The following is a 25,597-nucleotide window of genomic DNA, read 5'->3' as shown; positions in this document are numbered from 1 at the left end:
TTGAAAACTAGCAAACTTCATTCTCAATCATCAAACAATTATAATTCATCTTATTTTCAGGAAGGGTCTATGTCAGAGCTTTAGCAAACTCCACATACTCAACTATCATATAGTCTTCTACAATTGATAACACTCACGCAATACTTATGGTTATGAAGTTTTAATCGAACACTGAGAAAGATAGGGGCTTATAGTGTTGCCTCCCAACGTATTCACCTTTGGGTCATGTCAACAATAATAGTTCATGCTAACTTACATCCAATTGGATATATATATCAGGATCTTTCCAACACGAGGTGCTTGCCAAAGGATAAAATGAAAAAGGGAAAGGTGAAGATCACCTTGACTCTTGCATAAAGTAAAAGATAAAGTAAAAGATAAGCCCTTTACAGAGGGAAGCAGAGATTGGCAGAGGTGCCAGAGCTCGATTTTGAAATAGAGATAAATAATTTTGAGAGGTATGCTCTCATTGTCAACATAACAACCAAGAGTTCCCAATATCTTCCATACTACATACATTATAGGCGGTTCCCAAACAGAATGGTAAAGATTTTACTCCCCCTCCACCAACAATCACACTCCACGGCCATCCGAAACAAGGGGTACCGTCCATACCAACAACAGTCCTGGGGGAGTTTTGTTTGCAATTATTTTTGATTTGATTTTGATCTTTTTGATCATGGGACTGGGCATCCCGGTTACAAGCCATTTTTTGGTGAATGATGAGCGGAGTCCACTCATCTTGAGAATAACCCACCTAGCATGGAAGATACTGACAGCCCCTAGCCGCTACATGAGCGATTCGGGCATACAAAACAGATTATTATTTGAAGATTTAGAGTTTGGCACATGCAAATTTACTTGGAACGGCAGGTAAATACCGCATATAGGTAGGTATGGTGGACACTCATGGCAAAAACTGGGTATAAGGATATTTGGAAGCACAAGTAGTATTTCTACTTGGTGTAAGGAATTTTGGCTAGCATGAGAGGGAAAGTCAAGCTCAACATTTTTAAATGATCCATGACAATATACTTTAACTGAGATGTGAGAAAACATAACCCATTACGTTGTCTTCCTTGTCCAACATCAACTCTTTAGCATGTCATACTTAATGAGTGCTCACAATTACAAAAGATGTCTAAGATAGTATATTTATATGTGAAATCTCTCTTCCTTCAATATTCTTTCATGAATTGTTCAAATGACCAATACAATGCTTGCTAACCTCCAATAAATTTACAACCTCTACTTCTTATATTGAAGTCATTACTCCCCATGGCATAAGCATATGAAACATATATAATTTCAGATTTATGACATTCAACTCATTCAACCATTTACTCATAGGATATAAGTGAACCACACGAGTAAATGACAAACTACTCCAAAAAGATATAAGCGAAGATCAATGAGTAGTTAAATAATTATGTAGCCATGTGAAGATTCTCTCTCATTTAAGAATTTCAGATCTTGGTATTTATTCAAACAACAAGCAAAACAAAACAAAATGGCATTGCAAGGATAACACGAGTCATGTGAATAAGCAAAAACTTAGGCTCAACCGATACTAACCGATAATTGTTGAAGAAGAAAGGTGGGATGCCTACCGGGGCATCCCCAAGCTTAGATGCTTGAGACTTCTTGGAATGTTATCTTGGGGTGCCTTGGGCATCCCCAAGCTTGAGCTTTTGTGTCTCCTTAATTCCTTTTATATCATGGTTTCCTAAATCTCAAAAGCTTCGTCCACACCAAACTCAACAAGAACTCGTGAGATAAGTTAGTATAAAACAATGTAATAACCTTACCATTTTCTACTATAACAAATTACTGACATTATTATTCAACATTGCATTCTAAATGTCTCTGCATATTTAATACTCCTATCCTCAAATAGAATCATTAAACAAGCAAACATATGCAAACAATGCAAACATAACAGCAATCTGCCAAAACAGTACAGTCTGTAAATAATGCAAGGTTCATCATACTTCCCTAACTCCAAAAATTATAAGAAAAATACTATGCTGTATAAGATTTATCAGAGCTCAGTATGCAAAAAGATTCAACATTATATCGCTCTCTGAATTTTCTAGGGAATTTTTTCAACAGCAGTAAACTTTCTGTTTTGAAACAGCTACATGTATACTTGCAAAATAAGCATGGTAAAGGCTATACTTGACATTTTTATTGGAAATAAAGATGCAAAACATTATTCTAAATAAAATCAAGCAACTACTAACAAAATAAAATTACGCTCCAAGCAAAACACATATCATGTGGTAAATAAAAATATAGCTCCAAGTAAAGTTACGGATGAACGAAGATGAAAGAGGGGATGCCTTCCGGGGCATCCACAAGCTTAGGCTCTTGGTTGTCCTTGAATATTACCTTGGGGTGCCTTGGGCATCCCCAATCTTAGGACCACTCCTTATTCCATAGTCTATCAAATCTTTACCCAAAACTTGAAAACTTCACAACACGAAACTCAAAACAAAACTCGTAAGCTCCGTTAGTATAAGAAAATAAATCGCCACTTAGGTACTGTTGTGAATTCATTCTAAATTCATATTGGTGTAATATCTATTGTATTCCAACTTCTCTATGGTTCATACCCTCCGATACTACTCATAGATTCATCAAAATAAGCAAACAACACAATGAAAACAGAATCTGTCAAAAACAGAACAGTCTGTAGTAATCTATATCAAACGTATACTTCTGGAACTCCAAAATTCTGAAATAAATTGGTGGACCTGAGGAATTTTTCTATTAATCATCTTCAAAAAGAATTAACCTAAAATCACTCTTCAGTAAAGAATGGCAGCTATTCTCGTGAGCGCAAAGTTTCTGTTTTTACAGCAAGATCATATAGACTTCACCCAAGTCTTCCCAAAGGTTCTACTTGGCACTTTATTGAAACAAAAGCTATAAAACATGATTACTACAGTAGCATAATCATGTGAACACACAAAAACAGTAAAGGTAAATATTGGGTTGTCTCCCAACAAGCGTTTTTCTTTAATGCCTTTTAGCTAGGCATGATGATTTCGATGATGCTCATATAAAAGATAGGAATTGAAACATAATGGGAGCATCATGAAGCATATGACTAGCACATTTAAGCCTAACCCACTTCCTATGCATAGGGATTTTGTGAGCAAACAACTTATGGGAACAATAATCAACTAGCATAGGAAGGCAAAACAAGCATAGCTTCAAGATTTTCAACACATAGAGAGGAAACTTTATATTATTGAAATTCCTACAAGCATATGTTCCTCCCTCATAATAATTTTCAGTAGCATCATGAATGAATTCAACAATATAACCAGCACATAAAGCATTCTTTTCATGATCTACTTGCATAGAAATTTTACTACTCTCCACATAAGCAAATTTATTCTCATCAATAATAGTTGGAGCAAACTCAACAAAATAACTATCATATGAGGCATAATCCAATTGAAAACTAAAATCATGATGACAAGTTTCATGGTTATCATTATTCTTAATAGCATACAAGTCATCACAATAATCATCATAGATAGCAACTTTGTTCTCATAATCAATTGGAACCTCTTCCGAAATAGTGGATTCATCACTAAATAAAGTTGACACTCTTCCAAATCCACTTTCATAATTATCACAGTAATATTCAACATCCTCCAAAATAGTGGGATCATTACTTCCTAAAGTTGACACTCTTCCAAACCCACTTTCATCAATATAATCATCATAAATATGAGGCATGCTTTCATCATAATAAATATTCTCATCAAAACTTGGGGGACTAAACATACCATTTTCATCAAACATAGCACCACCAAGCTTGTGGCTTTGCATATCATTAGCATCATGGGTATTCAAAGAATTCGTACTAACAACATTGCAATCATGCTCATCATTCAAAGATTTAGTGCCAAACATTTTATAGATTTCTTCTTCTAGCACTTGAGCACAATTTTCCTTTCCATCATTTTCACGAAAGATATTAAAAAGATGAAGTGTATGAGATAAACTCAATTCCATTTTTCTGTAGTTTTATTTTATAGACTAAACTAGTGATAAAACAAGAAACTAAAAGATTCGATTGCAAGATCTAAAGGTATACCTTCAAGCACTCACCTCCCCGGCAACGGCGCCAGAAAAGAGCTTGATGTCTACTACACAACCTTCTTCTTGTAGACGTTGTTGGGCCTCCAAGTGCAGAGGTTTGTAGGACAGTAACAAATTTCCCTCAAGTGGATGACCTAAGGTTTATCAATCCGTGGGAGGCGTAGGATGAAGATGGTCTCTCTCAAACAACCCTGCAACCAAATAACAAAGAGTCTCTTGTGTCCCCAACACACCCAATACAATGGTAAGTTGTATAGGTGCACTAGTTCGGCGAAGAGATGCTGATACAAGTGCAATATGGATGGTAGATAAAGGTATTTGTAATCTGAAATTATAAAAACAGCAAGGTAGCAAGCGATAAAAGTGAGCGTAAACGGTATTGCAATGGTAAGTAATAAGGCCTAAGGTTCATACTTTCACTAGTGCAAATTCTCTCAACAATAATAACATAACTGGATCATATAACTATCCCTCAACATGCAACAAAGAGTCACTCCAAAGCCACTAATAGCGAAGAACAAACGAAGAGATTATGGTAAGGTACGAAAGCACCTCAAAGTTATCCTTTTTGATCTATCTATTCAAGAGTCCATAGTAAAATAACATGAAGCTATTCTTTCCGTTCAATCTATCATAGAGTTGATACTAGAATAACACCTTAAGACACAAATCAATCAAAACCCTAATGTCACTTGGATACTCCTTGTCACCTCAAGTATCCGTGGGCATGATTATACGATATGCATCACACAATCTCAGATTCATCTATTCAACCAACACAAAGTACTTCAAAGAGTGCCCCAAAGTTTCTACCGGAGAGTCAAGACGAAAACGTGTGCCAACCCCTATGCATAGATTCATTGCACCCGCAAGTTGATCACCAAAACATACATCAAATAGATCACGTGAATAAGCACGGCAAGACATACATCAAGTGTTCTCAAATCCTTAAAGACTCAATCCGATAAGATAACTTCAAAGGAAAAACTCAATCCATTACAAGAGAGTAGAGGGGGAGAAACATCATAAGATCCAACTATAATAGAAAAGCTCGCGATACATGACGACATAAATGGGCCCATGTGAAAAGAAACACGAGAACATGACGACACAAAACAAACGGGACAAGAAAACCTGCGACAAAAAAAGACGAGCTAACATGGGCGCGCATGATCGAGTTTGTGCAAACATTAAAGCAAACAAATCGGACAGTTATATACTTTGATGAGCTAAAACTCATCTAGATTAGATTTAGCGAAACTAAAAAAGAGAAATCTAGTTACAATCTTCTCTAGCTACATGGTCAAACATAAACAAAACAAAATAGTGAATAAAAGGACACGTGGCCCTCCAAAAAATAAAGCTAAGCCCTAAAAAATAACAATACACAAAACATAATAACGGCCCACTAAATATGTTATATCGGACCTCAATGCATCACGAGGGACAAACTGAAAACACGATGCAATGACAACATAAATGACTCTCAGAAGCACATGTATCTAACAGTGATACGAGTTAGATAAAATATTGTTGACTCTTATTTAAATGAGAATAAGCAAATCAATTCGAAACATGACCCAGACCGCGCCGCAAAAATGGCCCAACAAATTACGCACGTGTGAACAGGTCGCCAAATAGACACACACAAACACACGAGGCAATACAGAATGCGTGTGATAAAATAACCCACGATCAAGATTTGCACGGCATTTAGAACAAACATATGACAGAGTAAAAACTAGTTCATCAATTTTGAACAAATAAAATAGAGAATAAATGGAAAAATAAAAATAACTAAAAAATTTAAAAGAGAAAATATAAATAAAAACAAAAAATCATGAATTTTAAAAATAGTTCATGATTTAATAATGAAATTAAAATCAAAACTTTTAAATAAAAAAGAAACAAACAAAAATATTCATGGATATGGAAAAAGGAAAAAAAAATATAAAATAAATAATAAATAAATAAATAAAATGAAAACAAGCACAAAAATAAAAAACAAAAAAAAGAAGTCAAATAGATACAATAGAGAAAAAATTAAAAAGAACAAAAAAATTGATAATGAAGGAAGATGAACGTGAGATGGAAGAGGGAGTAAGAATAGATAGTGAGAGGGGAATCCATCAGCCATCTCTTGATTTGTGAAACAAACGAACGAATAGCCTGAGAGCTTGTAACAACGACCAGCCCAATCTCGCATTTTTAAGACAAACAGACTGGACATGGACGGGCACACAGGAACAAGATTAGGCTGCACGAATTTTAAAGACAAACAGATTGGACGTCTCTAGACTTAGATGTGAGATAGTATATTGCATATAGATGTGAAATAGCAAATCTGATTTTGCTAAAGGTCGATAATAAGTTTACATTGATTATTACCTTTTGGGGTCTGAATTTTGGACGTTAGGAAGCCACCTTAGCTTCCTTCATCTGATAGAAGAGTAGTGGTTCATGGAATATTATGCGAATAATATTTATTTATTGCTTTTTGGAAAAAAACATGGATATTTATTTATTTTATATAACAGTAGTGGAGGTTTTATTAAAATTGGATTTTTAAGGAGAACATTTTTTGAACAATTTTTTTTAAAATGTGAATATTTTTAATTTATGTGAATAGTTCTCAATGTATTTTTAAAAAAGGATCAAATTTTGGGGTTTTGATCAGTTTTTAAAGAGTGTTACAAATACACCTTTCTGCAAATTTTAAACTAATATTCTTACTGTTTTAAATGTTTTTAGACATAGTTCGTAGTTTGGTTGGGAAGAGTTATTGTGTTTTTCTTCATTATTTGTGCTTGGCCCATGCAAAGAAGACATATTGCAATAAAAATATTATACACATAATGTTTTTGTTAAAGTAATTTTAACTGGACGCAATTGTACCTCTGTGCCTTCAAGCACGCTAAGTATCATCTTCTTCCTTTTCTGAAACAACAACTTTAGTTAGATCAGACTCTATGGCCATGACTTCTAAATGTGTTTCCGCATTGGTGGTATATATCAACGTGTATATATGGGCAAGCTCAGCAGTTTCCGTTCGCAAAACACATTGGTGCTACATATCAACGTGTATATATAGGCAAATTCAGCAGTGCCCGACAGACATTCACTTTTCCATTGTACGTTATAGCTTCGTGTTCGTTTGCTTTCTGTCTGTATGTCAAGCTCTGATGTGTTTTGTTTTGTTGGGCATGCGCAGCGCATGGAGTAGCAAACCTGCATGCAATGCGTCACACAAGCGTTCGAGGCTTGCCTGCTCCTGTCTCCCCGCTGTTCCTTTTAGCATTGGTCCAACAATTTTTTTCTCCCACGTTTATTTTTTACTGCCAAGAGAGAAATGAAGAAATACCTTATCCAATCCGCAATACATGCATATCGTTGAAATCCTATTTCGCCAATACATCTAGAAATTACGCGTCTATGGGATAAAGTCCGTTCACAGGCCATGCCATGTTGACCCCGTCCTCCCGGCAAAAGCTCCAAGTTCTTGAATCTTGATATTGGCATCCCCAACTATTTTTAAATGCACGACTACTTATGACTGTGTTAACGACTTATTTATACCAAACAATTTTATTTTATCTAGCTCACCGTTATTAAACTTTGATATGATTTTATGTTATAAAATGTAATAATACAAATTTTATTATTGTTGTTTTCTACACTTAGCCTCATAATTGCATTGTTAATATTACCGTTTATTTTTATTTTTATATGACTCATTGCTCTGGTGTTACAAATGAAATGCTAATAAAATAAATATCTTGATCACGGACCATGTAAAATTTAGAAATTTAGCCAGAGGTGTCTTCCTAAAGTTAATTCAACTTAAAATTAATCAATGCAAAAAAGAAAATCACATTCATCTATTGAACATTTTTAGCCACTTAGTTGTATTATGAAAAAACATGTCCTTCTATGCGAGAGTTGTGCCCATTCTACTAACTAAAATAAAATATATATCGGTGGAGGTTTATACAGTTCACTAGTTCAATAAATATCCCCGTAGACCTTTGCAGAGTAAGATACTATGGCTTAGTTTTATCTAACGAAAGATACTAGAGTGCATTAGGTGTCAACATATGATTTGTCCTTGAACCAGGTCCTCATCCCCGCCCTCGCCTGCTAGTTATCACTGTTTTTTTTTACTCTTCCATTGTAGCCATTCGGCAAGTTTTCCCCGTTGAAATATTAGGGTGGGTCTAGGGCCCATCTCAAGGTGGACACGGTCCGGACCGGTCCGGTCCCGGTCCGAGCCCACGTTTGGACCGGCCGCTGGCGGTCCGGGCTGGACCGGACCGAGCAGCATGACGGCCCTGATTTCAGGGACCGGACCGGCAACAACGAAGCCCGGGCCGGACCGAGCGGATCGGCCAACGACCACCGGCGGCGATTTGGACGGATGCAGCGGCGAGGTGTACGACATGCGCGGGTGCTGTGGCGAGGTGGGTGACATGCGCGAGCGACGGTGTCGAGGTGGGCGACGTGCCGTCGGAAGTGCGTGGGAGCCGCGGTTCTTTGCCATGAACGTGCACATGTTTGTTGATTAGCACTTTCTCTGTTGCATGCGACTAATCTATCGTGTGCATGAGCCCACGATTTCTCGTGTGCGGGCCTTGCTTGATTAGCGGATCAAATCGAACGTGGAGTTAATCGTCAAATAGTTACGTGATTTTTAGATCAAACCATGTTTCTCTCATACTTTCAGTTTTCTGTTTTAACATGATTATAGTAGGAAGCTGACCGTATAAAATCTACTCCAGCACCTTCCAAAACAACACTTGCCTGATTTGTTGGACGAGAAAATCATGGCCCAGCATTTCTCCCAAGATCCGAAAATCACGGTCGAGCGCGCTGTTGTGCTGAAACTGTTGCCATGATCGAGAACTCGCGAAAGGCGGCAGTGCACGCATGGCAGCGATGGCGAGCGGCGGAAAGAGGCTATGGGGCACGGGGAGGAGAGGAAGGAAGGAGAGGGCAAGCTCGGGGACACAATGGTTCACCCAGGGGCTGCCGGTTGCCGCGACGATGACTGCGTTTCTCGATCCGCTAGTTCGGCTCGGTTAAAGAACGGACCGGACCGACATTTTCTCAGGCCTGATCTGGCAGACCGGACCGTCCAATTTACCTAGCAGGCCAGGACCGAGCAGGTCAAGACCGAGTGGGCCATGAGCGGGCCGAAAAGCCCGCTCGGTACGTCCACCCTAAGGCCCATCTAACAATTTCAGAAAATCTCTAAGGGTTCATGTGGGTTAAATGGCAATGGGTGTGGTAGGAAGTTTAGTCCCTATTGCTAGTTGGAGACGAGTTGGACCTCCTTATAAGGGATTCTCTTCCATATGCTATTGGAGCTTGAGAAGAGAAGAGGTTCCCGCATGCTCCTCCTCCCTCGCGCCGCGGTTTGTGGGAATGAGCCGAGCCGAGCTCACACCTATGCGCTTATTTTTGTTGGTCTGGAACAGACAGGTGAACCACGATCTGAGACGTCTCATCGTGGGCTGTTACCGACTCGAATGCGAGTCTAGTCCATGTCTCTACACCCGGACACGCCTAACTCTAACTGATTTGGTTAGCTCCATGTTAGATACATCGGGTTTATCCAAAGCATGACGGGGAAGCTATATTAACATCATGTTATGTCATGAATAAAGTTTCGATAAAGGATAACGAGATCACTCCCTATGAGAAATGGGAGAAGAGAAGGACGACACTCTCATATTTACGTACTTAGGGCTGTTTGGCGAAAGTCAATGTGCCTATCCCAAAAAGCGTAAGCTTGGACCATAGACTATGGACTGTGTTAATTTTCGCTACACTAAGAGTAGTATTGGCTATAGATTTCTAGTAGTGAAATCTGAGGTACCTGACCAGAAGGCTGGTATAATCATGGAGTCTAAGGATGATACATTCTTCAAGGATAGTTTTCCTATGAAAGATATGCAAAGCACTTGTAGACATGAATCTGAGGAGACCTCTGAGCCTGCCATTTCCATGAAATATTATGAACAAACACATGATAAAAATCCAGAGGAGGATGGCAAGGAAACCCTTGGTAGGGGTAAGAGACAAAGGAATGCAAAGACCTCTGGTGATGATTTCCTTGTGTACCGCACGGACGATACTCCTACATCTATTTCATGAGTGTATGCATCTGCAGATGCTGACTACTAGAAAGATGCGGTCCATAGCGAGATGGATTCCATCATGGCTAACGGGATATGGGAGATCACTAAACGTCCCTATGGTTGCAAACCTTTGGGATGTAAGTGGGTGTTCAAAAACAAGTTTAGGCACGACGGTATGATTGGAAAGTACATGGCTAGGCTTGTGGCTAAGGGCTATGCCCAGAAAGAAGAGGAAGATTTTTTTCGATAGTTATTCACATGTGGCCAGACTGACCACCATTCGAGTATTACTCTCTTTGGCAGCCTCGCATGGTCTTCTCGTCCACCAGATGGATGTTAAGATGGATTTCCTGAACGGAGAGCTAGAAGAGGAAACCTATATGCAACAGCCAGATGGCTTTGTGATAGATGGTCAGGAAGGAAATATGTGTAGGTTGCTGAAATCTTTATATGGCTTGAGACAAGCAACTAAGAAATGGCAAGAGAAGTTTAATACAACTCTGACATACTGATATTTGGAACCAACATCAAAATTATTGAGGAGGTCAAGTCGTTTTTATCTCAGAACTTTGAGATGAAGGACCTTGGGGAGGCTGATGCTATCTTGTACATCAAGCTACTAATGATGAGGGTGGGATTACGCTTCTGCAATCCCATTATGTTGAGAAGGTTTTGAGTCATTTTGAATATTTGGACTGAAAACCATCTCAAACACCACACGATACTAGTGTGCTGATTCAAATGTTCGAAGGCACAACTAAAGATCAATTGAGATACTCTCAAATTATTGGTTCACCCATGTATCTGGCGAGCGCAACGAGGCCTGACATCACATTTGTTGTGAGCAAACTGAGCTGGTTTATTTTCAAACCGGATGATGTACATTGGCATGCTATTGAAAGAATTATGCGCTATCTAAAAGGTACTATGGACTTCACTATACCGGATACCCGTTGGTACTTGAAGGGTATAGTGATGCTAATTGGACCTCTGATGCTGATGAGACGAAGGCCACAACTGGGAATATGTTTACTCTTGGAGGTGGTGTTGTTTCCCGGAAGTCTTGCAAGCAAACGATCTTAACGAGATCGACAATGGAAGCAAAACTAACATTATTATACACGTCTGGTCTCGAAGCAAAATGGCTTGGAGATCTGTTGATGGACTTGCCATTGGTTGAGAAGCCGGTTCCGGCTATCCTTATGAACTGTGACTATCATACCGTTATTGTCAAATCAAAGATTTCAAAGGACAACATGAAGTCCAACAAACACATAAGAATGCGATTAAAAGCTGTCAAAAATTTAAGGAACTCCAGAGTGATAGCGTTGGATTATATCCAAACGGCTAAGAATTTGGTAGACCCGTTTACTAAAAGGTTTATTGCCTATTTTGATAGACAATGCATCGAGTGAGATGGGTATGAGGCCCGCGTGAGTTGCCATGGTGGTAACCCAACCTATGTGATCGGAGATCCCGTGAAGTAGGAATGGGAGCGGCGGTATGAGTATATGATAGATGTGGCAACGTGCCCGATTTGTCACACAACAGCAGACTCACGACAACATGCATTATTGGACTACAACATGTCCAAGAGAGTTTGGTCATTGCGTGATGATGATTCCTTGCGTCCAATCTATGGCGATGAAACTACTGACCCAAAGTTGTGGCTGCTCGATCGGTTTATGCAATACTCTCAGCAGGGAAATTTCATCTTGGTTCTTCTCACATTGTGGGCAATCTAGTGGGCTAGGAGGAAGGCAATCCATGAGATTGAACTACAAAGCCCACTGTCTACACATCATTTCATCGAGAGGTATTTGCATGAGTTTCAGGATCTCCTAGCCAAGAACCAAGGTTCCAAACCTACTGGAGCTCCGGCGACGGGGCACAGTATGGCATGGATTCCGCAGCAGAGTGACATGCACAGTATGGCATGGATTCCGACTTATTTTTGGGTGCCTCTGTGGTAGTATTTCAGGCCTTCAGGGAGTCACCGAGCCAGCGACGCTGGAAGCATATACATGTAGGGAAACTCACGCCCTCACCAAGGACTTGGTCGTGAATAGAGTGTGAATCACATCTGACTATCTGAGAGTCATTAACGACCTGAAGAGCCCGGTCCATCTCGATAAGTACTGCATGATCTTACAGGAGATCAATGAAAGGAAGCAGAAGTTTCAGGGCTATGAGCTCGTCCATGAGCAACGCTGCAAGCAATGACGAGGCACATAGATTAGCTAGCTAAAATAGCCACTACCCTAGACATTGGCTGACATAAGTGGCTCATCGATCCACCAAATCATCTTTGTATTCCCCTAAACTTTGAAACATGAAATAAAGTGCGCTGTTTTTCTAAAAAGAAAATGATCATGACCAAAGGGCAGAAAAAATCATGAGGAACAACTAGATGAAGTTACGGTGTAGAAACATCAGAGAATTTTATTTTCACATCATAGAGAAATCAAAGAATTGCTTACACAGAAGTAAAATTTTATAATCTCCTGTAGAAAAATAGGTAAAACTCGGAGGTATGTGCCACCTTTTTTTTGGAAAAGGAGGTATATGCCACCTAGAATTGTAGTATGCAGAACAAAAACTGGTCCTTGGGCGTGACAAGCGTGGCGCGGAAAAATCAGACCTGAACAAAATTCAGGTACCAATCCAATAAAATAGGTGGAAGTTAGTTGAGAAGACTGAATTGTTAATGATGGAGAGTCCCTTTCCGCCTTTTTCGGGCGGAAGAGAAGAGAAGAGGAGGTGCAGCGGCAACCGGACCATGACTCAGCAGCAGGTGCTCACACATAATCTCTTCTTCTTCTCGAAGGAGATAAGATCGAGTGCTGGGCGTACGAGTGGCACCACCGAGAGACCCCCGGAGCCCCTATAAATCCATCGGCGCCTCCGCTCTCCTCGACGACGACGAGGTCCGACAACAGTGCAACGAAGAAGTAGAAGTGCTCTGTTTTGGTTCGATCAAGAACAGAGAGCGGACCATCGATGGCTACGTTCGCCGTCGCAACTGTTTCCCTTCCAGGGCGCGTTGCCGGAACTCGGCGGTGTGTGGTGGCGCGGGCGTCTGCGACAATGGCGGTGGCCGGGAGGACGCACTACGAGGTGCTCGGGCTGGGCGCGGGGGCCAGCAGGGAGGAGATCAAGGCGGCGTACCGGCGTCTTGCCAGGGACGTGCACCCGGACACTGCCGGTGGAGGTGGCGACGAGGACTTCATCCGGCTGCACGCGGCTTACGCCACGCTGGCCGACCTCGACGAGCGCGCGCGCTACGACCGGGACGTGGCCGGCCGCGCGGCGGGGACCATGATGAGGCGGGCTGGGTCGACGGGGCCAGCATTCCGGCGGAGGACGTGGGAGACGGACCAGTGCTGGTAGGACGGCCGGACACACGCATGTTCTGCTTTCCGGTTCGCCAGGCCGCGGGCCGTTTGGTTCAGACATGGCGCGCTGTTGTGGTCGTGGTCGTCGGAGTTAAAACCGCGTCAGCTACCGCACGTCGGTCGATCTGTCTTGGACGGCCCAGATCAGGTGACGCGTGTGTACCGTGAGACGGCGGGAGACGTTTTTAGAAGATCTCCTGTGCGTTCGATCATTACCAAGATGCAAAATACAGTATGTACTACTAGATCAATTAGTCCACTGTAAGTTAACGGCTTAAAGCCAAGAGATATGTATAGTTCTTGGGAATCACCATAGATCAAACTACTGATCTTTTCATGCGCGTCCACGTCTCCGTGGCCGTCATGTTTGCAATTACAACAAAGGGCATGTCACAGTTGCAACAAGGCTCTTGTTGCAAAAGACTAATATTACAACCACCTCGCAAAAAAAAAGAGAGCAGTCCATGCGCAGTGGCGAAGTCAGAAAAATTGAATGGGGGAGGGGAGGGGAGTGATGTCAAATCGGGTTGGGAGAACCAAACCATAGAAAATTAGGCTTTTAGCAGCAACTAGTGACTAGTTTTCCATTGTTTATAAGCAAATGAGGAGTAAATCCTTGATGTGAGGGGGAGCCAGGGTCCTGCTGCCCCCCGTCTCCGCCACTGTCCATGCGATCATTTTTGGGATATTCTCACATCACTACTTTGATAACATAAGGAAAGAGTATTGTGATCATGTTACCAAAGTTATCTCTCGGCGAGGAGATAATCATGCCTGACGATGCCGTAAATCCGCATCGAAATAAGACAATCGTAGTAATGACAAGGTGAAGAAACGACGATTGGAAGTGTTTTTCTTTGCATATAATTATGCCTTTTCTGCCCTTGCGGTACCGAGTTAAGAAGCAAACAAGTTTGTCACTGAGTTCATATCGTTTAGAGAAAACAAAAGTATAAATAAGCTTGAAATAATTAATAGATTTCAAAAAGAAGAACCACTCACTAAATTCTGCAGCCAAATTAATGACAAGGGGAAGTCCAAAAAATTGATAACTGGAGGCGCTTCCCTTGGCGTAGAAGTATGCTTTCTCGTCCTTCAGGTAGTGAGCTAAGAAACAAACTATGGACATGCATGTCTTCTGTCGTAAGTTCGCATGACTGAAAAATAATAATAAGATAAAGTAAGTGTGGAATAATTGATAGATTTCGGGAAGAAGACTCAGTTCCTCGGTTTTACAATATCTATCTGGTCCCATGCTTGTATGTTGAAGACAAAACTTGTATGACATTTCATTGGATTAGACCATTATTTGTCTTGTTTTTCTTTTGGAGAAACTTTTGATTTATTCATCAATTATCATGTCAGTACAAAGAACATCAAAAGTAACTGAAATTACGTCCAGGCTCATAGACCATCTAGCAACAACTACAGTTATTGGAGCAACGCGAAGGTGCACCGTCGTCATGGCCCCAACCTCATCGGAGTTAGATAAACGTTGTTGTAGTACACAGTCAGGAAGTTGTCGTATTAAGGCCCCACTGAACCAGCACAACAAACCAACAACCAACCCCGATGAAAAGAGGCGTAGATCGAAAGAATCTAACATGTAGACACGCCAACGTAGACGAACGGAGACGGGACCAGAACAGGTCCATCGAAGACAAGCACCGACTAAATCCTGTGAGATTCTTCGGAGACACACCTCCACGCACCCTCCGATGATGCAAGACGCACCGTCGGGACGGGAACTAGATGGGGAGAACCTTATTCCATCTTCAGGGAGCCGTCGACGCTTCGCTTTGTTAAGCAGGAAACCCTAACCAAACTCAAAAAATACCTAAAACCGGAGCAGGGGCCCTCCCACTGCCAAGGGCCAGGATCCACCGCACCTCCATGGCCCTAAGGCCACGCGAGACATGGCAGACCGATGGCGGCGGCGGTGGGTGACATGGTACCCTCGTCACTTGGGGAGCCACCTTTCATGAGGAGGAAACCATTTTGCGTCTAGGGAATGAATGCAATTGTTGGTCTTGTTAGACGTATGACTCATCTATCGAGCATTAGCAAATATGATACAATTTCATCAAAAATAAGTTTTATTTTGCACCATAATGATTAAGAACCGAAGAGTATGCATAGATAGATTGGTTATCATAATATGTTTTGCGCCTAAATATGAGTAAGAAGCTGTAAAATGTTTAGGAATAAATACTTTTGGAGATATTATCAATACATACATGGATAGTGTATGTGTTGATAGATTGGTTATCATAATCTGTTTTTTAGATTATTTTTCTTATGGATTTTGGGGATGATTGTTTTTTAGGTCAATTGGAATTTATTATTCTCTTTGCGAGACCAAAAATTGTCTCGCCTCCTGCTGAGCTACCGATCCAGCCCAATAACGTACATTCCTGTAGTGGTTTGAAAAGATTTTATGGAGCGGTTTTAGAAGCTTCTGCTTGTTTTTTTCTTTTCGTTTTCTGTATCAGTTTTCTTTGATTCCCCCCCTGCCTTTTTTTGTTTTTCTTCATTGTTTCAAATACATCTCGACTTTTTTAGTACAAGTTGGAAATTTTTAAGCATACACTTGAACATTTTTCAGATACACGTTGAACAATCAAACATATGTTGAACATTCTTTTCCGAATACATGTTGAACATTTGTCAAATGCACATTCAACATTATTTTTATAAACAGGTTGAACATTTTCATATAAAAGTGGAACATTTTCAAATACACATTGAACATTTTTTCGAGTACATGCTGAACATTGTAGTGAACATTTTGTCAAATTCACAGTGAACATTTTTAAATTACACGTTAAACATATTTTAAACATGCAAAAAAATTATGTTTTAAACATTTGAATGTTGGGGAACATTTATGTAAATTATGCTAAGATTGTTTTGCACTGTTCATTTTAAATGCCACTAATATATTTTTGAAACGCATGAATACTTTTAAATGTGGTGAACAATTTCATGAATGATATAAAACTTTTTATGAACTATGTGAACAAATATTTATAATTTTATGGACAATTTTTATAATATAACAATGAATTTTTAAAATATGTGAACATTTCCTCAATGGCACGAATATTGTTTTGAATGGCATAAATATGTATATGTATATGTATATGTATATCTATATCTATACCTACTAATAAAGCAAGGTGATATTTTTAGTTTCGTCCCACTTAAAATGATCTTATGTTTAAAATATATACGTGAGGTGGTATTAATTCGAGGTGGTTGCTAACTTCGTATAGCTGCTTTCGGATCGATTGCTGCTTGGGGCCGCGTCTCGCTCCACCGGTACTGGGCCAAGAGCCGAGCAAGCAAGTGGGCCTTCAAATTTTTTATTGTGGGCCATTAGTATATGGGTAGGCTTTCTAGAATAAACAAAACTACTGTTGCTTGCATGGTTGTTTGATCTCTCGGCCAGCTAACTACCAAACGTTGCTAAAAGAAGCTAACTACCAAACAAAAAACAATGCAGCTACAGCTAGCTGATGACTTCCCGCCAAAAAATGGAGTTAGCTGATGACTATATTTGTCGAAAAAACTGACAACTATGCGAGAAAGAGGTTTGTTTGCCAATAAAATAGTCCCATCTCACTTTTTAACACAAAATCTGACCAATTTATATACTTGCGCGAGGTGCTTGTAGAAACAATGAGCCGCTTGGGGAAGCAATAAACATCCGCAAAAAATAACTTGGATTGGGGGCTGCATGAGATAAATAGAGGAGGGCACAAAAAGCCTAGGGTTTCCGTGGCCTCTCGTCGGGCAGTCGCCAGGCCGCCTCGTCTCCAATGCTTGAAGTCGTCGCTAGGTGCTCTATGGACCTGGATGTAATTTTTACTTCCGGTGTTTGTTGTACTACCTTGACAGTTGATAAACAAATCAGAAGTTTTCTCGCGAAAAAATAGAGAAGGACATGAACCCTGTGTGGGTTGCATGGGAAACATACTAAAAACAGAAGAGAGAGAGAGAGAGAGAGAGAGAGAGAGAGAGAGAGTGGTAGCAGCTACAGCTAGCTGATGACTTCTCGTCAAAAAATGGAGTTAGCTGATGACTATGTTTGTCTAAAAAACTGACAACTATGCGAGAAAGAGGTTTGTTTGCCAATAAAATAGTCCCATCTCACTTTTTAACACAAAATCTGACCAATTTATATACTTGCGCGAGGTGCTTGTAGAAACAATGAGCCGCTTGGGGAAGCAATAAACAAACGGTAATCCACAAAAAATAACTTGGATTGGGGGCTGCATGAGATAAATAGAGGAGGGCACAAAAAGCCTAGGGTTTCCGTGGCCTCTCGTCGGGCAGTCGCCAGGCCGCCTCGTCTCCAATGCTTGAAGTCGTCGCTAGGTGCTCTATGGACCTGGATGTAATTTTTGCTTCTGGTGTTTGTTGTACTACCTTGACAGTTGATAAACAAATCGAAAGTTTTCTCGCGAAAAAATAGAGGAGGACATGAACCCTGTGTGGGTTGCATGGGATGAAAACATACTAAAAACAAGAGAGAGAGAGAGAGAGAGAGAGAGAGAGAGAGAGAGAGAGAGAGAGAGAGAGAGGAGGGAGATTTAAATGGGATTGTGGGTTGTGGCTGAGATACAAGATTTCATGGGACTGTAAGAAGAGTAATATTTAAAGATATCGTCGTGCCACCCTGGTGAACTTTTTAATGGACACATAGTATTTTTCTCTCCCATTACAACGAACGGGCATTTGTGCTAGTACCTTATAAATGCGGGAACAATTTTTTTACTCTGCATTTACATTTTCTAAATGTGTGATGAACGCTATTAAATAGTTCAGTAAATCAATTTTTGGAACATATGTCTTTAGAATTTTTACAAATATATTTTAAAAAATCAAAAAAGAAATAAAAATAGATAAACGAAGGAACTAGACATAAACAGAAATAAACAAAGGAAAGAACAAAAACGGAACGACCGCTGCTGGGCTGGCCCACTGTGGAGGCTGCTTGAGGCGAGTTGTAAATCCGTCGGGTGAGGCCGAAGGAGGCCTATCAATTCTTGTCCTCAGAAAAAAGAAATCTAATGGTTCAGTTCATATCTACAGACTTAAAGATTCATAAAAACAAAATCTGCCAACTTAAATGATTGTTTTCCTTTTTTGAGGGTGTTTTGTTCTTTTTCCTTTTTTGTTTTTCTTATTTTTTTCCAATAAATGTATACTTTTTAATACAAGTTAAACATTTTTAGTGTACACGTTGAACTTTTTTGGGTACACATTGAACATTAGTCAAATATATGTTGAATGGCTCTATCCAAATACATGTTGGAAAATTCTCAAATGCACATTGAACATGTGTTTTATATACAAGATAAAGATTTTCAGATACACGTGGAACATTCTCCAAATACACGTTGAACATCTTTCTGAATACATGTTGAACTTTTTGTCAAATTCACATTGAATAGTTTTAAAATTCACAGTGAACATTTTTTAAAGCGTGCAAACATTTGTTAAGTGCTAGATTTTTAAAAAATGTCAAAATACTGTTTTGAATGGTATGAAACATTTTTTAAATTAGATGATGATTTTTTTACATTGTATAATCATCATTGAAAATGTCAAAAATATATTTTCGAGATATGTCAATATACTTTTAAGTGCGATGAACAATTTTTTGAATGATATGAACACATTTTACAAACTACGTGAACCGAATTTTACATTTTTATGAACGTCATTATGTTTTCTGTTGAAATGCCACAAATAATTTTTAAAATGTATGAACTTTTTTAAATGTTGCGACCGTTTTTTCAATGGTACACATATTTTTCAAAGGTTGTGTGAACGGATTTTTTTACACTGCATGAACATTTCGATATTCAAAAATCCTTGGAGGAGAGGAAGTATGGAGAAAGAGATGGGGAAGACGGCTATAGGAGCAAGATGAAGAAAAATCCTTGGATGCTGAAAAAATCGACTGTGACATGCATATAGTCTGCCCTAACCTTTCGATATTTGATCAAGTTTATATATAGAAATAATGTCGATAACGGTAATACAAGTCAAGAAATGTATATATGTGCATTGTTTTATATTTTTATATTATAGACGCTGATAATTTACTGTATGAAATTTAAAAACACAGTAAAGTTTTTTTAATAATACATCTTATATTTTGGAACGTAGGTACATTATTGATTAGGATTAAATAACTGGGAAAGTCAATTTGTTCGGAATGGACTTGTAGATCCGAGAGTGAGTGTCTAGCACAGTGGTAATACACCAGGTTCAGTTCATAACTTGTTTTCGGGAAATGACCTGACTTCATATACTCACTCCGTCCCAAAATTCTTGTCTTAGATTTGTTTTAAATATGGATGTATCAAGTATTAAATAAACAAATTACACTGGATCGAAGAAATTGAACCGTACACAGACAAGAAAGGCCTCTGACGTAACCTCAAATATTTTCAAACATTGGTTGTCACAGACAAAAAAAGCCCCTGGTTACAGTTAAAATTTAGATTTGGTGCCTCACCTTGTGAACATGACAGTGTAACTGGCTTACCATTTCCATCATTGTGGATCAGGAGCCGAAACCCGGTCAGGATCCAGCGTCGCCGCCGACCAGTGCCACCTACCCACCAAACGTGTTCTCTTCAGGGGACGTGGATCCATTTGCGGCCAGGCCCGGCCATCATCGTCGCCCTCATCCTCCTCATCTTTCAGGTGTTTTCTGACACACTGAACCTGGTGATCAGCAAAATATGCTGCAGGGCTACCCCAGGATTTTTGTTGGCACTCGCTCAAACAGACCACAAATTCATTGCAATGTCGAACTGAATTGCGGGGGCAGTGGAGCGGTAAGATGTCATGTCACAAAATTTGTGCACATGTTTTCTACGGCTCGAAGATTCAATATGCATATACTTTGAAAAGGTATTCCATTTGTCACCCGGAAAATGAACCAAGGGGGAGGGGGTTAGTACATATGAACAATCAAAGTGAAGAGAACATAGTTCAAGACTCCCTAACAGACAAACATAGAATCAGAAATTCAGGATACGGTGAAGGTTAAACAGACATTAGTGATTACAGAATCTGAGCAACAAAGCATCCCACTAATAATCTGCAGGTTATCATTGACAGCACTCGCTAATGATTGCGCTGAAGAAATACTGCTTCTTGCCGTGCCAAAGAAGGCTCCATTTCTGCAGGAAAAGTGACATGTGAAAGATAGCCTCAGTTGGATGCTTGATAGCCTCGGGCGCTAAAAAATTATTACTCCCTCTGATCCATATTAAGTGTCGCTGATTAAGTACAATTGTACATCCTTTCGGATGTTCCAAAGAGCTCACCAAACCACGGTAATCCCAAAATCAAATATAATAGATGCTCCCGTTTGCCTCATGTTTCAGCCAAGTAATCATATCTTGGATTGATAGAGGGCCCCAATTCCAACCCAAAATTCCCCAACAAAAGATTAGGCCACAATAGCAACGAGACGGCAAAAGAAAAGACGATCAGTTATTTGGGTTTCTTCACACATGGGACACTTGCCATCTGTAGGCCCATGTCTATGAAGTATTTGTTCTCTTGTAGGCATTCTATCATGGAAAACTTGCCATGTAAAAACCCTGATCTTCAAAGGGATTGTTAACCTCCAGAGTTTGACTAAATAATGGGGCTTGGAAGCCAACAATACATAGATTTTGTGGTATAAGTCTTGTTACCAGGGAGCTCCCATTACAGCTTTACTTCTTTCAAGAGTTGGCAAATGTACAACTGTACATGAACATATAGGGATGCAGGTTTATTTGAATTTGCATGACTCAGGATATTTCAGAACCTCTAACAATAGCGCACCAGGATATTTCAGGTTAAAGCAAGGCGTGATGCGAAAGAAAGGTATAGGAGCAGATGCATTGGAAACAAATGAATTAATTGCTTTTTTTCTCCTCTAAAAGAGGGGCAAAGCCGCAAAACCATGAATAGTAACCAACAGTCACTGCAGAGGCATTACGTGAATGAACAAATTTCTCTTAGCTACACTGAAATGCTGCACACAACAGACTGCAGACTACCAAAGATTACTAATACTAGAACATAGATGGGAAAAGGATTGGTTTACTCACTGTGAAGAGGGCCCCTAAGACAATGATCACCTTACCGAAGCGCTCCGAGGTGATCTGTGCCCACTCACAGACCCTCTGTAAAATTCTTTTGAGGCCAGTATTCCAGTCGGGACTCGGGACAATCAATCAGATGTACTGAGTCTGTGACCCTTGGTTCTATTGTCAGCTGCTTAAGAACACGAGCGTTTCCTAAGATCACCCTTGGTTCTATTGTCAGCTGCTCAAGAACACAAGCATTTCCTAAGATACAGCACGCCAGCTCAATCTGAGTTTTGTAACAGTGAAACCCGCTCATGAAGACCATCTTGAGATTACCATGTGGGCGCATGCTCACCACCTCACTACTGCAGTAACCATTCAAATTATGATAACACATCTGCATTGGAAGCTTGCAATTATTCGGACAAACTAACCAAAGTACAGTTCTTTCTGGAAGGTTCATATATTAATCTTTATAGATAAATAAAATGGCACTCACATGCAAGTGCAATGTCTCCAGTCCAGGTGCAGCATCCAAACAATGGGCCAGTTGAAGAACTCCATTATCGGCATTTCGATCGCTAGAGTAGAGAGTTAATTGACAAGTCATATGCCTCAAATGCATAAACATTCCCTGTGGTCTTGTTGGCAGCTTCTGCAACTGAAACATGACCCGAACAAATAAGATGATGCTGACCAACTTTGAAGAACTATGAAGTGAGCAAAAAAAAAAAAAAACTAACCTGTGCATATTCTGTTATGAAAGCCTGCACATTTAGTGTCTTCACTGGCAAAATGCTTGGAACTGCAGTGAATGCACGTGCCAGCGCTTTAGTTCCCTTAAACATTATTTTTGCCTTCTCTAGTTTTGAGCAACCATGAAGCACTATGGGGATCACTCGCCCTATGTACTCAAAATGAGCAAGACCAGCAGCATGAAAGTCAACTATCTCGATACCCATTGTACTATCATTATCAATTACCAAATGCTGAAGCTTATCGAGTTTGTGTGGTATGCTTAAATTAGTAACACCATAGCAGCCAATGATCTGTAAGTCCTCAAGTGCTGAACACTTTGCAAGCAAGCCAAGAAAATCCCCAAATATCTGAACACATTCCAGAAGAAGCCTTCTGAGTATTGTAAAGCCACATATTCCTGAGTGTGGCTTTATAGAAACACCGGACAACCCAATTTACGATCTCAATGAACTTTGGTCGTGTCATTTTGGTACTATCCTGATGAGGAAACTCATCATCGGTGTCATAATCCAGATAAGTAAACTCATCGTCGGTGTCATCATTGGCATCAGAAGAATCAGGAACATTGGGGCCGTCGAAACATAGATTACAGTGGAATATCCAGAGCATTCTCCAACTTGTTGAAACGATGCTTGTCCTCACAGCCTCTTTCAGTGGCATCCGTGAGATTATAAGAGTCCGAATCTCATGCGACAAGAAAGGACCTGAGTTTCTAACTGGTAGACACAATGGGCTGAAGCGCATGTATTTGAAAGAGAAATCGCAGCAGACGGGAGCTGTAATTTCTTTTACAGTAGATTCACTGCGTGCTTCGTGATCTTTTCAAGCAAGATGGTGTTCCTACTATGAGCAAGGAACCTAAAACATCGAGCCCCACTATGAACAACAGTTTTAAACGGAGCTGATGTTCCTATTTATGCAGATAACAGTTTAGGCGAGAAGCCCTAAACATCGAGCCTCACATTTTGCCCCGGAGTTCCAGATCCATGGTTCGTGGAGACACAGATGCATCACATCAAGCAACGATTTTATTTCCCTTGCTGTAATGTAAGGAAGATTAGGAGAGAAAAAACGAGAGGAACTGGCGGAATGTGAGTAGTTACCGCAGGCAGGTCCTCCATCCGGAAGGACGGCGCGTCCGCGACGCCGTGGTGGACTGGTGGTGCTCGGATCTGCCCCCCGCCGCATCTTCCATGGGCTGCTGCAGTGAGGGGAGGTCCACAGGTTAGTTAATGGATACAGGAACTCCGCGCCCGCAGATCGATCGATCTGTCAAAAACACCCACCGGAGAGGAGATGGGAGGGGAGGGGAGAGGAGAGGATGCTAGCGAAGCTTACTTTCTGATCTAGAGGAGGTGCAGATCAAGATGGCAATGGGCCCCGAAACCTGCGTCCCACCGGGCTTTTACCCTATTAAGGCATATGTCCAATGCATAGGCGTTTAGGTAGACTCTTAAAAAATTAAAATAAAAAAACGATATCACTCATGTAAGATCATGTGTCTCCAACGCTGAGGCGCTTTATCTGTCACATCGAACCAACTATCCAGGGGAGACGGCGCGAGGACGGGGTCGGGAGAGGCGAGGAGCACCCTGCAAAGAGCATTTTATAAAGGCATATTCAAAAGATTTCAATACATTCATATTATTTCTACCAAAGAATGTAGTAAAGTAGCATCAAGGGCAAAAATCATCTTCTGCTCGCGGGCTCATTTGAGCTCATGATAAATAGCAAAATCCAAAAATATTGAAAAAAAATCAAAAGAAAATATGATTTTTTTATGAACTTTGACAAATGTTTTGAGTGCCTACAAAGTTTCATCATGAAATGTTTTGAGTGCCTACAAATGTTTTGAGTGCCTACAATTTTGGAGCATCAATTTTATTTTTCCTAAAATCTAAAAAATGCGCACGCACTATCTAACCGAAGCGAGCGGCCGCGCTAGCCGACAAAAACAATTGTAACTGTCTCTCTTCAGTAGTTGCCTCTCTTCAGAAAAGGAAAACAACTAATCCCCTTCCGTCCGGCGCTCCTCCGCTGACGAGCCGTCTCGCCGGCGACCAGGATCCAAGTCATGTCGGTTCCCTCTTGCCTTCCCTTCTCTCTCTTCCTTCTCACTCCTCCACACAGGTTGCCACCATGGATGGTCCCCGCTGAAAGATCGTGGATGTCGCCTAGAGGGGGGGGGGTGAATAGGCGCTTTAAAATAATTACTGTTTAGGCTTGAACAAATGCGGAATAAACTTAGCGATTAATTTGTCAAGCACAAAACCTACAACAACTGGGCACACCTATGTGCACCAACAACTTATGTTAAGCAAGATAAACTACTAGGTGATAGCAAGATATATGACAAGAAACAATATGGCTATCACCAAGTAAAGTGCATAAGTAAAGGGCTCGGCTAAGAGATAACCGAGGCACGCGGAGACGACGATGTATCCCGAAGTTCACACCCTTGTGGATGCTAATCTTCGTTTGGAGCGGTGTGGAGACACAATGCTCCCCAAGAAGCCACTAGGGCCACCGTAATCTCCTCACGCCCTCGCACAATGCAAGATGCCGTGATTCCACTAAGGGACCCTTGAGGGTGCCCACCGAACCCGTACAAATGGCAACCCTTGAGGGCGGTCACCGAACCCGTACACTTTGGCAACCCTTGGGGGCGGTCACCGGTACCCGTCAAATTGCTCGGGGCGATCTCCACAACCTAATTGGAGACCTCGACGCTTGCCCGGAGCTTTACACCACAATGATTGAGCTCCGAACACCACCAACCGTCTAGGGCGCCCAAGCACCCAAGAGGAACAAGCTCAAGGATACCAAGCACCCAAGAGTAATAAGCTTCTCAACTTGTAACTTCCACGCATCACCGTGGAGAACTCAAACCGATGCACCAAATGCAATGGCAAGGGCACACGCAGTGCCCAAGTCCTTCTCTCCCAAATCCCACCGAAGCAACTAATGCTAGGGAGGAAAATGAGAGGAAGAACGAAGAAGAGAACACAAAGAACTCCAAGATCTAGATCCAAAGGGTCCCCCTCACATAGAGGAGAAAGTGATTGGTGGAAATGTGGAT

The 25,597-nt window shown here is 40.7% G+C and overlaps 2 protein-coding genes across 2 annotated transcripts; one reads left to right on the top strand and one right to left on the bottom strand.

Moving 5' to 3' along the window:
* Positions 1-13,003: 13,003 nt before the first annotated feature.
* Positions 13,004-13,977, top strand: LOC123161581 (chaperone protein dnaJ 11, chloroplastic-like). Its single transcript, XM_044579386.1, has one exon. It carries the CDS (start codon positions 13,257-13,259, stop codon positions 13,644-13,646), a length of 390 nt encoding a protein of 129 aa, XP_044435321.1. The 5' UTR covers positions 13,004-13,256; the 3' UTR covers positions 13,647-13,977.
* A 6,274-nt stretch (positions 13,978-20,251) lies between these two features.
* Positions 20,252-23,813, bottom strand: LOC123161620 (uncharacterized). Its single transcript, XM_044579434.1, has 5 exons — positions 23,805-23,813; positions 23,622-23,719; positions 22,503-22,564; positions 22,259-22,420; positions 20,252-22,156 (listed from the first exon to the last, which is right to left on the bottom strand). Exons 2-5 carry the CDS (start codon positions 23,704-23,706, stop codon positions 21,845-21,847), a joined length of 621 nt encoding a protein of 206 aa, XP_044435369.1. The 5' UTR covers positions 23,707-23,719; positions 23,805-23,813; the 3' UTR covers positions 20,252-21,844.
* Between the last annotated feature and the right edge of the window lie 1,784 nt (positions 23,814-25,597).

This window comes from Triticum aestivum, chromosome 7B, assembly GCF_018294505.1.
Source record: "Triticum aestivum cultivar Chinese Spring chromosome 7B, IWGSC CS RefSeq v2.1, whole genome shotgun sequence".
Taxonomy (NCBI): domain Eukaryota; kingdom Viridiplantae; phylum Streptophyta; class Magnoliopsida; order Poales; family Poaceae; genus Triticum; species Triticum aestivum.
The sequence above is the reverse complement of the archived record's forward strand: the minus strand, read 5'-3'. Positions and strand labels throughout refer to the sequence as shown.

Bases quoted from the DNA above. Each gene is read 5' to 3' on its own strand.
- LOC123161581 (XM_044579386.1), top strand. From the start codon at position 13,257: ATGGCTACGTTCGCCGTCGCAACTGTTTCCCTTCCAGGGCGCGTTGCC.
- LOC123161620 (XM_044579434.1), bottom strand. From the start codon at position 23,706: ATGCGGCGGGGGGCAGATCCGAGCACCACCAGTCCACCACGGCGTCGC. The intron at 22,421-22,502 runs GTTAGTTTTTTT...GTCATGTTTCAG, and splicing joins TCATAACAGAATATGCACAG to TTGCAGAAGCTGCCAACAAG. The intron at 22,157-22,258 runs GTGAGTGCCATT...CTTCCAATGCAG, and splicing joins TGGAGACATTGCACTTGCAT to ATGTGTTATCATAATTTGAA.